The sequence below is a fragment of the Bos indicus x Bos taurus genome, chromosome 18 (genome assembly GCF_003369695.1).
Source record: "Bos indicus x Bos taurus breed Angus x Brahman F1 hybrid chromosome 18, Bos_hybrid_MaternalHap_v2.0, whole genome shotgun sequence".
NCBI classification, from domain to species: Eukaryota; Metazoa; Chordata; class Mammalia; order Artiodactyla; family Bovidae; genus Bos; species Bos indicus x Bos taurus.
The window spans coordinates 57,136,829-57,150,780 of record NC_040093.1 but is presented as its reverse complement, the minus strand read 5'-3'; the positions used below and the strand labels follow the sequence as shown (position 1 = coordinate 57,150,780).

The window sequence follows — 13,952 nt, the reverse complement described above, 5'->3', positions numbered from 1 at the left end:
GAACCCAGGATGGGCTATGTAATTTAGGGGATGCAGTGCAAAATTGCAACTTTATGTGGGGCCCCTTGTTTACAAAATGTTTACAATGTTAAGGTAATGCCAGTGGAAAATTAAACCAAGCTTGAGATCTTTCTGAAGCACAGGTCACACGTCTGTGATTCCCACACAGCCTGGGGACTTTTCCCTAGCAGATTAAATCGGTATCTACAGACAGTAACTCAGCAGATCTTCGCAGCGAGGCTGGTACTGGTGCTCTCCTTTTGCTGGGAAGGTCCACTATAAAGAAGATCCCATTTGGGGGTCCCAGTATTAGCATATTTTAAAGCTCCTCCAGCAATGCTAATATTCTGCCAGAGCTGAGAAACACTGCCATTTAATCCAGTAATTTCTGAATCTGCGTTAACAACATAGCCCTCTTTTCAACATCAGGACCTATAGGCATATACAACTGGTTACCAGATATCCCGCCTCAATTTGTCAAAAACGGACCTCATTATTTTTTCCTCTGCTTCTAGTCTGCAAATCAGTTTCCCCTCCTGCATCCGACGACGGAGGCGCTGGCTCAGACACCGGCTGCGCTTAGTTGCTCAGTCATGTCTGACTCTGTGACCCCATGGACTGTAGCCGGCCAGTCTCCTCTGTCTAGGGGGATTCTCCAGGCAAGAATACTGGAGTGGGTTGCCATGCCCTCCTCCAGGGGATCTTCCCAATCCAGGGATCAAACCCAGGTATCCTGCAGGCGAATTCTTTACTGTCTGAGCCACCAGGGAAGCCCAGGCACTGCCACCTAATCAGTCATTCAAGCCAAACAAGCTGGGTTCACTTAGGCCTGCAGCTTACCCTTGATTTCTGCATCCTGTTGGTCCTGAGTCCTGTCAATTCTATGTCCTAGATCTTTATCATCCCGCCCCTTCCTATTATCCCTGGGGAGCTATGGTTTAACTGGGACCCTCATCTCCCACCGAGCTCTGTTTGTAATTGGATTTCCTTCCCCATTGCTTTCCAGATGGAGAGTGGTCTTTACAATGTGCACATCTTAGAGTATCATCCATCTCCTTTGATAAACTGAGCCTCCATGTCTTGGGCTCCTCCTATGAGCCAGGCATATGCTTTGTCTTACTGAACAGTTCTGTGGTCCTCCATTCACCATCAAACACCTTCACAGGGATTCTAAGACCTTTCAGGAGAATAGCCCTTGCCAAAACCTTCATCTGCAATATCTGCTGTTCCACTCAGTAAATGATGAATGGTTTCCAGAATAGAATGTTCTAGTTCATGACTTTGTACCTTCAGCTTCCTCTTACCCGAACTTCCCTCTTGCCTCCACTTCATTTCTCTAGACTTTTGCCTTTGTCCAACCACACACTCTACAGGAGATCTAGCTCAAATGTAACAGTAATCCAGGCTACATCATTCACTTCCTCTTCTGGAAATTCACTCTTTACCCCTTGCATACACCCTCATTACTGCATTATTATACAAATATGTCCATCTCCCACTCCTCACCACAGGGTTTCTTAAGAACCAAAACTATGTTTCCATCAGGATTCTTTCAGATACAAGTGACATAACCAATTCAAAACTGCTAAAGCATAGTTCAGTTCAGATGTTAAGAAAGATTCATAGTTCAGTTCAGTCACTCAGTCCTTTCTGACTCCCTGTGACCCCATGAACCGCAGCATGCCAGGCCTCCCTGTCCATCACCAACTCTCAGAGTTTGCCAAACTCATGTCCATTGAGTCAGTGATGCCATCCAACCATCTCATCCTCTGTCGTCCCCTTTTCCTCCTGCCTTCAATCTTTCCCAACATCAGGATCTTTTCAAATGAGTCAGCTCTTTGCGTAAAGGGAATGCATTGTGCTTACATAACTAAAAAGACCCGTTGGTTTCAGGCATGTCTGGATCCAGGCACTCAAGCAATGTCATCAGGATCCAGCCTCTCTTAATTAGCTTCGCTTTCTCCTGTTATGGCTTCACTTGGGGGTTTTCCATGAAGGCCTCAAGGACTTCCTCCTTATGTCCTCTTCACAGCTGATCTACCCAGAAAAAAGAAACGAATATAGTTGTTTTCTAGAAAGGTAATTTTCCTGGCCTTGTCTTTTGCTGTCCCTTTTATTGACTTGATGGTGTCTTGTTAGGAGATATTCAATATACACCATCTAGAGAGGCCCAGCGGGACAGTATTGGCCACAATGAATGATAAAGTAGTACTTCTTGAAACGCTAATAACAGTGCCAGTGTCCTGGGATGAAAGGATCCAATCAGTACGCTTTCCAAGGTGTGAGCATTTGGAAAACACTTTACATGCTGTTTGGGGGCCTGCATTCTGGAGAACAGTCCTTACTGAGGCAGAGTTACCAATATACCAATTCAACACCAATACAGAATTTCCTGTTCTCGTGGTCTCTCTCGACTTCAGCCTCTCAAGTCAAACAGAAAGTGGAGCGGTAGAACAGGTTCATTTAAAATCACAAAGAAGGATGTTTGCTAAAGAACCCTCCAGGCCACGTGGATAAACCAGAAAACCTCAGCTCCTGTAAGAGGGCCAGCAACTGTGCGGTGTCCCTACATAGCAGATTTTAAAATTAGCATGAACATATTGTTCATTATTGCCTGTGTGTTCATTATTGCCTGGTGTCTGTGTACTCAATAGTGTCTGACCCTTTGTAACCCCTATGGACTATCGCCTGGCAGATTCCTTTGTGTGTGGGATTCTCCAGGTGGGAATACTGCAGTGGGTTGCTGCACCCTGCTCCAGGTGAATCTTTCTGACCCAGGGATTGAACCTGTGTCTCCTGTGTCTCTTGCATTGCAGGTGGATTCTTTTAACGTGAGCCATAGGGAATCCCTTTGTTCGTTATTAATATTAATTTTTAAAAAACTATTATGAAGCCCTACGGGTATAATAGGTTTATTGGCCAGATTAGAATTCTATGGCAGGAGTTGGCAAGATGTGGCCCTGCCTTTTTTTTTTTAACTATTTTATTTTGAAAAATAGTAGATTCACTCTTTGCCAAGCCTCCCCCAGTGTTAATATCTTGCATAACTGTAGTACAATATCAAAACCAGGAAATTGGCCCTGGTGTAATCCCCAGAGTTCATTCAGATTTCATCAGCTATACATGCAAGTGCATGTGTGTGTGTGTGTGTGTGCGCTTGCTTGCAATTTCATAATGTGTAGTTTTGTGCAATATCATCCCACTCAAAATACAGAACTGTTTCATCACCACCAGACCCATCACGTTACCTCTGAAGAGCCATATTCTCATCCTTAACCTGCTCTCTATCTCTTTCAGTTCAGTTCAGTTCAGTCGCTCAGTCGTGTCCGACTCTTTGCAACCCCATGAATTGCAGCACGCCAGGCCTCCCTGTCCATCACCAACTCCCGGAGTTCACCCAGACTCACGTCTATCTCTTTAACTTTGTCATTTAAAGAGTATTTTATAAAGATATATAGATTATTATATAAATCTGCCACCTGTTTTTGCATATCCTGTGAGCTCAGGATGGTGTTTATATTTTTAAATGGTTAAAAGAAATCAGAATAAGATTTTTTTGGACACACGGAAGTTATATGGGATACAAATGTCAATGTCCCTATTGTTTTATTGGAACGTAGCCACTCCTGTTCATTTACAGATTGTCTGTGGCTGCTCACACTGTAATGGCAGAGTTCAGTGAGTAGGACTTGAATGTTAAAGCTTTTACTATCCAGCCTTTTACAGGATACGTTTGGCGGTCCATGTCATAGGGCATTCTCAAGCTGCCACCTGTATGTTTGACTGGTCAAAGGTATGCATCAGGCTGAGGCAATTAAAACCATCACTTGGAGGGATTAGCTGAAGGCATCCTCTCCTATCACCAGCCTCCTAATAGCTGTAGAGCCCTTACTGCATGCCAGGCATCCTCTCACTTACCGCTCCCAGTTATTACTGCCTGTAAATGTCAGACCACCAACTCAGCTGTGCAAGAAATGTAACTTGATTTTCTATAAGTCAACTCAATTTCTATCTTGAGCCATGTGGCAAAAACCATGTCAGTCGTTTGGAGCTTTCTCTCATTTCCCCAGGGTGGCATCCTAAATTCCTAGGGACGGGCCATTACATCTTTGATGGCCAGTGCTTCGTGCTGGACTCTGCTGAGACTCTGTCCAGTCCTCATGCAGGTTGGCTGCTACTTGCCTCTTTGAAGTTAGGGCTGGTGTCGACTGCCGTTTCTGTGCCTCTCCGAGCATGGAGGCTCATTCTGCTCCTCTATATCCCAGGGGTTCTCACACGTGGGCGTGCATCTCACACTTGGGCACGTCATGTCACAATGCTGAGCTTCAACAGTAATTTCTGATCATCAGTGTCTGAGCCAGCAGGTCTGAGATGGGGCTCCAGTATTTGCATGTCTAACAAGTTCCCAATTACTGCTGCTGGTCTGGACCACACCTTGAGAACCATTGGTCTGAACCCTGCAGTGGCTCAGGGAACTCAGAGAATCTGCTTCAGGTCTATCTAGCTGAACATGCCCCAGCTCCTGTCGCCTCTGTTCCTCCCAGGTGACTCACTTGTGCTCCACACCCTCCTCCCCACAAAGCACGTGGAGCTTCTGTGTTACCACTCTTCTGCCATTTAGGGCAATGACTCCGAAGCTTGGTTATACACTGGAATCATCTATGTAGGGAATTTAAAAAATGGCTAATGCCAAGATCCTCTTTTTTTACTACCCCACAGTTGCTGCTCTAATTGGCTGCGGTATGACCTGGGTGTCAGGGTTTTAAAAAGCTCCCCAGATGATTTTAATGTGCAGTCAAGGCTGAAAAATCACCAGTTGTGGACAGTGGTTCTCCAAGTGAGGTCCAGGCCTGTAGTGTCAGCATCACCTGGGAACTTGCTAGAGATGCACATTGTCAGGCCTCACACCCCAGACATCCCCAATCAGTTTCTCTGGAGCTGGATCCTAGGCACCTGTGAGTGAACAAGCTCTCCTTGTGATTCCGGTCAGTCAGGGGATCAGGCTGGCTGGGGAAGGGAGCAGAGCTCAAGGACTCTGCAGTCTTCTTAGCTCTTGGCATTTCTGCTCTGGTTTTCCTGTTTCCTTGTACTAGGGGAACTTTTCCAGTCAAAGGGAAGACAGAATCTTATTTTGTTGCACTGCATGTAAGACACGTTGTCTTAAATCTGCATGTCCTAGAGACATCATTCTGTCTCCACATACTCCTTTGAGGGAGAAACACGAGGCAGATTTGGAATAAACTTTGAGGCAAAAGAATATACCTCCATAAAACCATTTCTTAATCTTTCAAAAGTATTCAAGGAGAGTAAGGTTTTTTCCTTTTCAAGACTTTTTTTTTTTTTTAAATGTGGGCCATATTTAAACTCTTAATTGAATTTGATACAGTATTGCTTCTGTTTTATGTTTTGGCTTGGGCCATGAGGCATGTGGGATCTTAGTTCCCTAAGAAAGGATTGAACCCACACCCACCTTGCATTGGAAGGTGAGGTCTCAACCACTGGGCCTCCAGGGAAGTCCCAAGACAAAGGTGTGAGAGTTGAAGTGATCTCTTGCCCAGATCTCAAGTCTCAAATGGGTCCTTTTGACTTAGAAGCTTGAAGGATTAAAAATCATCCCACTCTCTTGGTATTGCCCGATCTCAGAGTTGTTCCTTTCTGTCCTCAGGACTGTGGGCTGTGATCAACAACGCTGGAGTCCTTGGCTTACCAACCGATGGGGAACTCATTCCCATGACCGAATACAAACGATGCATGGCCGTGAACTTCTTCGGGGCTGTGGAAGTCACGAAGGTGTTTCTGCCTCTTCTTAGAAAATCCAAGGGGAGGCTGGTGAATATCAGCAGCATGGCAGGTGAGCTTGCCTTTCCCCCACAAGGTTGTGGGTGCCAGTCCTGCAAGATGCAGCTCGTAGCATTCTTTGTGGGCTGAACAAGAAAACAAGACTCTCATGGAGGGCTGGGTGAAGATTAGTCAAATCCTGTGTTTGCCTTTGATCTTAGTACAAAAGCTTTCTTGTACTGACTCTTACCTATCTTCTAACTCATCTGTTCATTATTGGGGATTTAGGGTTCTCACATATCCTCACAGCATGACTGCTAATGCACAAGCTTCCTAGATTTGGCCAGGAATCCCTGCATACAGTTCACATCAGCGTGACAGAGGACCTGTGTTTTCCAGCCTCCCAGCGTCTGCACCCTCTGTCCTTCCTTGGACAATGAGTAGGCACATGTCTTCACTCTTCTGGCACTGTCAGTGATCCGTATCTCTGTTGGCTAACAACTAGCATTTTCCATAACATTATTCTCACTGTTTTGCAATCTCAAGATAGTTGGGACAGGGTGTGACATTTGATGGCTCATCTCTCTCCATTTCAAAGGGCAGATAGCTAACAAGTCAAGGGTTTAACATCTCCCTTCCATAAAAAATTGCTCATGCAGGTGATGTCAAATTCTTTCTCCTAGAATAGATATTTCCAAACTGGGGTTCTTGATACCAAAACCAGACAAAGACAACACAAAAAAAGAAAACTACAGGCCAATATCACTTATGAACATAGATGCAAAAATCTTAAACAAAATTTTAGCAAACAGATTTCAGCAACACATCAAAAAGCTCATTCCCCATGATCAAGTTGGGTTTATCCCAGGGATGCAAAGATTCCTCAATATATGCAAATCAATCAATGTGATACACCATATTAACAAATTGAAAGATAAAAACCATGTGATAATCTCAATAGATGCAGAAAAAGACTTTGACAAAATTTAGCACCGATTTGTGATTAAAATTCTTCAAAACATGGGCATAGTAGGAACTTACCTCAGCATAGTAAAGGCCATATATGATAAACCTACAAACTGGGGTTCCTCAGAACCTTAGTAGGCTTTGAGTGGTGTCCAGGGGGTTGTTGGGGGAAGTCACTGTGTGGGTAAGTGGGAAGCCTAGAGGATGGGCTCTAAACTCCAGGATCCTGTCTTTGCGTAGAGGAATGCCAATCTTCACTGTTGGCTCAGTTGGCTCTGAGTAAGATTTTTTTTTTAAATAAAAGTCCATCTATTTGTTCATCTGATTTGGGTTTCTTTACGTTTCAAGGGGGAAGGTTTTTTGTTTTTTTGTATTTTTTAGATAATTAATATTGTCCCTGATATTTTCTTCCCTGGCTCTAACTTAGCAACTTCCTTGAATTTTACAGCTATTTGAGTGTGTTGCTAACATTGCTACTTTCCCTGGTGGCTCAGACAGTAAAGAATCTGCCTGCAATGCAGGAGACCCAGGCACAATCCCTGGGTCAGGAAGATCCCCAGGAGAAGGGAATGGCAACCCGCTCCAGTATTCTTGCCTGGAGAATTCCATGGACAGAGGAGCCTGGCAGGCTACAGTCCATGGGGTCGCAGAGTTGGACACGACTGAGTAACTAACACTTTCAACATTAACACTGCTGGTTGCAAGGAAGGAAGGAAAGAAGGAAGGAAAAGAGGGAGGGAGGAGGGGAAAGGATGGAGAGAGAGAGGTCTAAGTTGGTTAAGAGCAACGAGTGTTGTATTTTAACTTTTATGAGAACCCCAAAATATTTCCAATTTTTTTGCTAAAGCAAACCAATCCTGAGAAAACACATTGGCAGTACTTCACCCTTATCTTTCTTCTGAATTTAGCCTTTACATTTTTGACCTCTGCAAAAACTTCAATTTTCTCAGTCTGGTACTTCTAGAAGTCTCACATGCTCCTTTGCCTCATTCATTCAACAAATATTTACTGAAATGACCTGTCATTGCCTTTTGCCTGACACAGTGACAAGGAAGTTTTTCTCTTCCTCTGTTCTCAACTTTGAGCTGCTCATTCGTTCATAAGATTTTATTTTACATTTCACTAATATGCACACTATCTGTTATGGGCCCAGTGTCTGGCAGGAAGTAAAAGCTCAATTAATAAATGGAAAAATGCAAGGGTGCAAAGGAATGGAAACATGGATGAATGAATAGACAAGTGATGAATTTATACTACGAGGATGTCCATTCATACATCTTCAACTTGGCCTCTAAAACTTTTCTAAGCCTTAAAAAAAAAAAAAAAAAAAAGGCCATGCCACATGGCATGTAGGGTCTTAGTTCCCTGGCCAGAGATCAAACCTGCACACCCTGCATTGGAGGCACAGAGTCGTAACCTCTAGACCACCAGGGAAGTCCTTAAGCCAAGACTTTGAACTGACTTGTCACATGTTTGGGTTTCCCTGGTGGCTCAGGCAGTAAAGAATATGTCTGCAATGCAGGAGACCCTGGTTTGACTCTTGGATTGGAAAGATCCCCTGGAGAAGGGAATAGCAACCCACTCCAGTATTCTTGCCTGGAGAATTCCATGGGACAGAGGAGACTGGTGGGATACAGTCCTTGGGGTCGCAAAGAGTCGGACATGACTGAGCAACTAACAATTTCACTTACCACATGTTTCCATTAGAGGAAAATTTTTGAGTATTAAATCACACATCTCACTCCTATTCTCACCACTAGACATGCAAAACCTTTACACCTAGCCTTAATTATTTCCATTCCATTATTTTACCATCATCATCAAGTCAACATGTTTGAAGCTAAACTTGCTACTAGCAACTCAAAAGTTTGCTCTCTTAACTTCTTTCTGTTCATCTCCTGGTCTTCAGGTTTCAGAGCTTTGAGCTTTCTTTGGTTTGTTTATCCCTGTGCCTTTCTTTCCTTTGCTCTTAGCCAGTCACTCACCGGAGCCTCTCACTCCATCCACGAGGATGCGTGGAGTCTTCCTTCATCACACCCAGCTCCAAATCCTTATGTTTCAGGGAAAATCCAGCAGTGGGTTCATTTACAGGACTCAGAAGTCACCCAGGGTATTTTATAAAGTTGTTAGAACAATAGCACGAAATCAGGGCAGACAGGAAGCATATGTCCTTGACAGCGCAGGCATTTGTAAGAAGACAGGAGCCAAAGATCTTAAACCATACATACAGTTTACCTTATCGATGAGGAGCAGAGGAATTCAGCAGAATTCCTTGCACTTTGCTGATGAGTGTTTTGCAGAACAATGGAAGAGATTTTAAGCAAGGAGAAAAGAGGCTAGACTGTAACACAAGAATCAGAAAAGTCACAGGATGTGTAAAAGACACTATATAGCCTACTACTAATCCACAGAAATTAACATCCAAGATGATGACAGCTTGACGATGAGTCTCTTGGCAAAGCTAATGCAATAGTAATTTTGGAAAATGTACTTATATGGAAGTACATGCTGGTCTTTTTCTCATTTTGAAGATGGAGGTATGAAGAGAGAGAGAGAGAGCCAGTCACTAATAAGTGTTCTCCAAAGTTCTCCCGGGAGCTCCTGGCTGCCCTGACCCTTCAGGTTGTCTTGAGCTTGGCACCTTGGCCACCCTCTGCATGACAAGAATATCATGTAGATTTATCATGGAAGTTTGCATCAGCCAGGAGGAGCTAAGCTGGAACTGATAACTCTGTTCCATTTATTCAAAGCTGCATAGCAAGTAACCCCAAAGACAGTGTCTCACGATACTGTGAATAGACAACTGGTCTGGTAGAGAATAATGATCTCTCAGATATATCCATGCCATGATTCCCTGAACCTGAATTATGTAACCTTACCTGGCAAAAGGGACTTTGTAGGTATGATTGAGTTAAGGATCTGAAAGGCAGAGATCATCCTGAGTTATCTAGGTGGGTCTGATGTGGTTACAAGAATCCTTATAAGAGGGAGGCAAGAGGGTCAGAGTCAAAGAGTGGTTGGAAGATGGACAGTTGTGACCAATAGAACTGATGTTAAAGTACTTAGAGTGGTGCGTGGCATATAGTAGACATCTAACAGATGTTAATAATTATTAGGAAGCATCCATTAGGCATTATGGAGAAGGAAATGGCAACCTACTCCAGCATTCTTGCCTGGAAAATGCCATGGACAGAGGAACTTGGCAGGCTGTAGTCCATGGGGTCAGAGTCAGACATGACTTAGCAATTACACAAACAGCTATTGGGTTTTAGACATTTTGGGGATGCCATCAGATATATGATCCCAACAACCCCGCAAAGCATTAGTATCCTCCTTTTGCAGTTGTGAAAATCAAGTTTCATAACAGTTATATAACCAGCCCTGCAGCTAGAACTGGAATTGAACTTTGGCCCCATGTTCTGATGCACCAAGTCACTGCCTCTCCCACTGATTCAGGTGGGATCTTGTGTTAACATCATGTCAGAGACTTTTCCCAAAGGATCACCTCTACCATGTTCCTCTGCCTATTAATCTGCAAGCTTTAGCCTCGCCCCCATATCCAGGTGTAAAGACAGTCAGTAGACAGGAAGTTCCAGGATTGGGGCAGGGCAGAAACATTGCTTCTTTAAAGACTTCTCCAGGAGATGCACACAAGAGTCGATCGCATTACGAATACACCCTTCCCTCCTACATCTCCTCCTCTCCAAAGAAAGCAACAAGAAACAGAAAGTACAAGTGAGGCAGCATGTAGCTATATAGATAGAATCAGGTTTCAAAAAGGAGAGAAAGCCAGGAAGCTGAGTGGGGATAAACTGCATAGGTTTTGATCCTGTCTTTCCTGCTGACAGTGGAGTGACCCAGGACAAAGTCCTGAATCTGAGCTGCAGCTAGTGCATTTTACAAAGGGGATAAAAATGATTGTTCCTTCTTAGGGCCATGGTGAGATGGAATGAAATGACATGGATTTAAGCATCAGCCTTGAACCTGGCGTGTAGTAGAGTAAGAGACTCAAAGGCCGTCCACCATGAAGAGGCTGGCTCTGTGTGCCCCTGTGGCTTTTCATCTTGCCCACTGCTGGCATCAGCACGCCTGACTGTGACACTACCTGGCATTTCATTCTGCCGCTTCCTATCACACACGATAGCTCCTGGGCGGATAAGCCCAGTAGGTCACGACTTCCAGATTTGACCACAACCTACCCGGGAGGACATTTACCCCTGCCCTGTAAGCAAGTTCGTTTCTCATCCCTCCCACAGAATAGGATAGCTCTTTAACCTAAATCTCGGCAAGGCAGTTTGATAAATATTTAACCATGGATTGAAGGAAGGGAGAGATGACTGATTGATGGGACAAAGGGCAGGTGAAAAATCTTTATGATTGAGAGGCCTGAAAGTCTTTTCTGGCCAGCTGTCCTCTTAAGAAATTGCAAAGCAAATACCTGTGTTATGTTGCAAGCTGTACTTGAGTGAGAACAGCTAAAAGCAAACCTTATCAAAACGACTCAGGCCTCAGGGATTTTGAGCCGGTTGTGCTCTGAACTGTGCTCTTGTATTACTAGCTGGGCGATCTGAGGGCAGGCCACCCCACTTGTCTATGGGTCCCTTTCATCTCCTGTCATGACAGGGTGGCACAGCACCTGAGTCGAAGGCAGCATTTCCAGCCTCCACATTATTGATAATGTGGGGAGGCTAATTCTTTCTGTGGGGGGCTGTCTGATGCACCGCAGGATGTTTAGCAACATGTGTTCTTGGTTCACTAGATGTAAGTAGTAGCCACCCACAGCGCTGAGAAACCCTCAGATATTACCACGTGGCCACTGGGGGTGGGGGTGGGGTGCAGAAGCACCCCCAGTTGAGAACTTCTGGTCTCAACCATAGAGCTAAATGCACTGTGGGTTCTGAGCACTTAGCACAGTTGCAGAAGGCACTCTAGTAACAGGGATCTCTCTACTGAGAGATAGTGATGATTGCCCAAGTCGACTAAAAAGATGCACACCTTGAGAGGTGCGAGTTGAGCTTTATTGCCAGCAAAATGAGGACTGCAGCCCGGAAGGCAGCAGCTCGGATAGTTCTTAGAGACTGCTCCAAAAGAGGTAGTAGGGGAAGGCCAATATATAAGATTTTGGTGAAGGGGGGAGTTCAATACCATTAAGCATTCATTTACAAAAAGGTTTCTGCTAGTTGAGAGGATCTGATGTCACCATGAAGGGATTTATTGCTTTTCTAGATATGAGGAGATGCAAAGGTTGAGGTTATAAAATCTGTTCCTAAAACATCTATCTAAAGACCCATGCCATCAGGGCACAGAGTGCCTTACTCCACCCTGAACTCCCTCAGCGGGTGTTAAAGGTCAACGGTTGCAACAGTGCAGGGTTCAGTCTCCATTGAGGCAGATGGTGAATGCCCTTGTTCTTCAGTCGTTCGCAGCGATCTTGGCAAGTGCCGATTTGTAGTTGACACCCATCACATCAAGCTGTTTAAAAATGTGTGAAAAACTTTGCACCAGGGTCCTTGGCCTCACAGAGAGTCTTACAAGTCTACAAATTACAGGCAGATCCAACCTTGAGTTCAATTTGACTTAGTCCATGTGGTGGTTTGGTCACTAAGTCATGTCCAACTCTTGTGACCCCAGGGACTGTAACCCGCCAAGCAACTCTGTCCATGGGGCTTCCCAGGTGAGGATACTGAAGTGGGTTGCCATTTCCTTCTCCAGCAGATCTTCCAACCCAGGAATTGAACCCCATGTCTCCTGTCCTGCAGGCAGATTCTTTACTGACTGAGCCACCAGGGAAGCCCTAGTCGGTAGAAATTGACTATGGGATCATGCCTGGATTTTTTTCCCCCCCTTGTTGAACTAGCTGCCTTAAGGGAACCATCTGGCAAATCATTCAGCCAGTCTCAGTTGCTCAGTAATGTGAGAAGAAGCCAAAGATGAGATCTACTTCCTCAAAACTAGCCAGAGCAAGCACAGGACAATGGGGGAGAGGGGAGAGCAAGATGGAGTGAACATCTTCGTGCTGAGTTTAATTAGATACTTACATACTTCAAGTCATTCATTTCTAACATCTACAGGATGCACAGACTAATTCCTTTTAGATCAAGAACACTCTAGCCCAGAATCATCCATCTACAGGATGCAGAGACTAATTCCTTTTGGATCAAGAACACTCTAGCCCAGAATCATCCAGCTGGTAAGCAGTGGAGTCAGGGTTGGTACCCAGGTCTGTTTTTTGACTCCAAATTCTGTGTTCCTCTCACTCTTCCAGACTACCAAACAAGGATACCAGGCAAAAATGGGGGGCAAAATAACCCCCAAAACAAACAGAAAAACCACAGACCCTAACTCCAGTGTGTTTAAGCAATGATGAGGAAGTGTCAGCAGTTTAGGGCTGTCGCCTACGTCAGTGCTTCTCAAACGCTGTGTACGGTGATCGCCTAGTTGGTGTTGTTCAGTCACTCAGTCGTGTCTGGCTCTCTGTGACCCCATGGACTGCAGCACGCCAGGCTCCCCTCTCCTTCACTATTTCCACGAGTTTGCTCAAACTCATGTCCATTGAGTCGGTGATGCCATCCAACCATCTCATCCTCTGTTGCCCTCTTCTCCTTTTGCTTTTAATTTTCCTCAGCATCAGGGTCTTTCCCAATGAGTCTGCTCTTTGCATCGGGCGGCCCTGTTAAAATGAAGGATTTGACCGAATTGGTCTGAGAGGGCCTAAGAGTCTGTATTTCGTAACTAGTTCCTAAGTGAATGCTACTGGTCCCTGGACAATTTTTTTAAACTTTGGATGCATTAATATCAGCAAGAGGGCTACTTAAAAACAATGACAGGAAGCCAAAACTTAAATGAGGTAATATTTCACACCCACTAGGGTGATGTCATGAAAAATCAGAAAACAACACTTGATCTGCCAGGATATGGAGGAAGTGGAATGCTCCTGAATTGCTGGTGGGAATGTAACATGGTGCACCCTCTGTGGAAAACATTTGGCAGTTCCTCAATAAATTAAATTGGAGAAGGAAATGGCAACCCATTCCAGTGTTCTTACCTGGAGAATCCCAGAGACTGGGGAGCCTGGTGGGCTGCCGTCTATGGGGTCGTACAGTCATGCTTCACACAACTGAAGCAACTTAGCAGCAGCAGCAATAAATTAAACATAGAGTTACAGTATGACTCAGCAATTTTACTCCTAAGTGCATACTTGAGAGAAC

General features: G+C 44.6%; 1 protein-coding gene across 1 annotated transcript in view; it reads left to right on the top strand.

Moving 5' to 3' along the window:
- Nucleotides 1-13,952, top strand: part of HSD17B2 (hydroxysteroid 17-beta dehydrogenase 2) — a 90,014-nt gene that overhangs the window by 61,717 nt on the left and 14,345 nt on the right. The window contains exon 3 of the mRNA XM_027513938.1: nucleotides 5,666-5,851. Coding sequence (XP_027369739.1) covers nucleotides 5,666-5,851 — 186 coding nt within the window. The remainder of the gene's footprint in view (nucleotides 1-5,665; nucleotides 5,852-13,952) is intronic.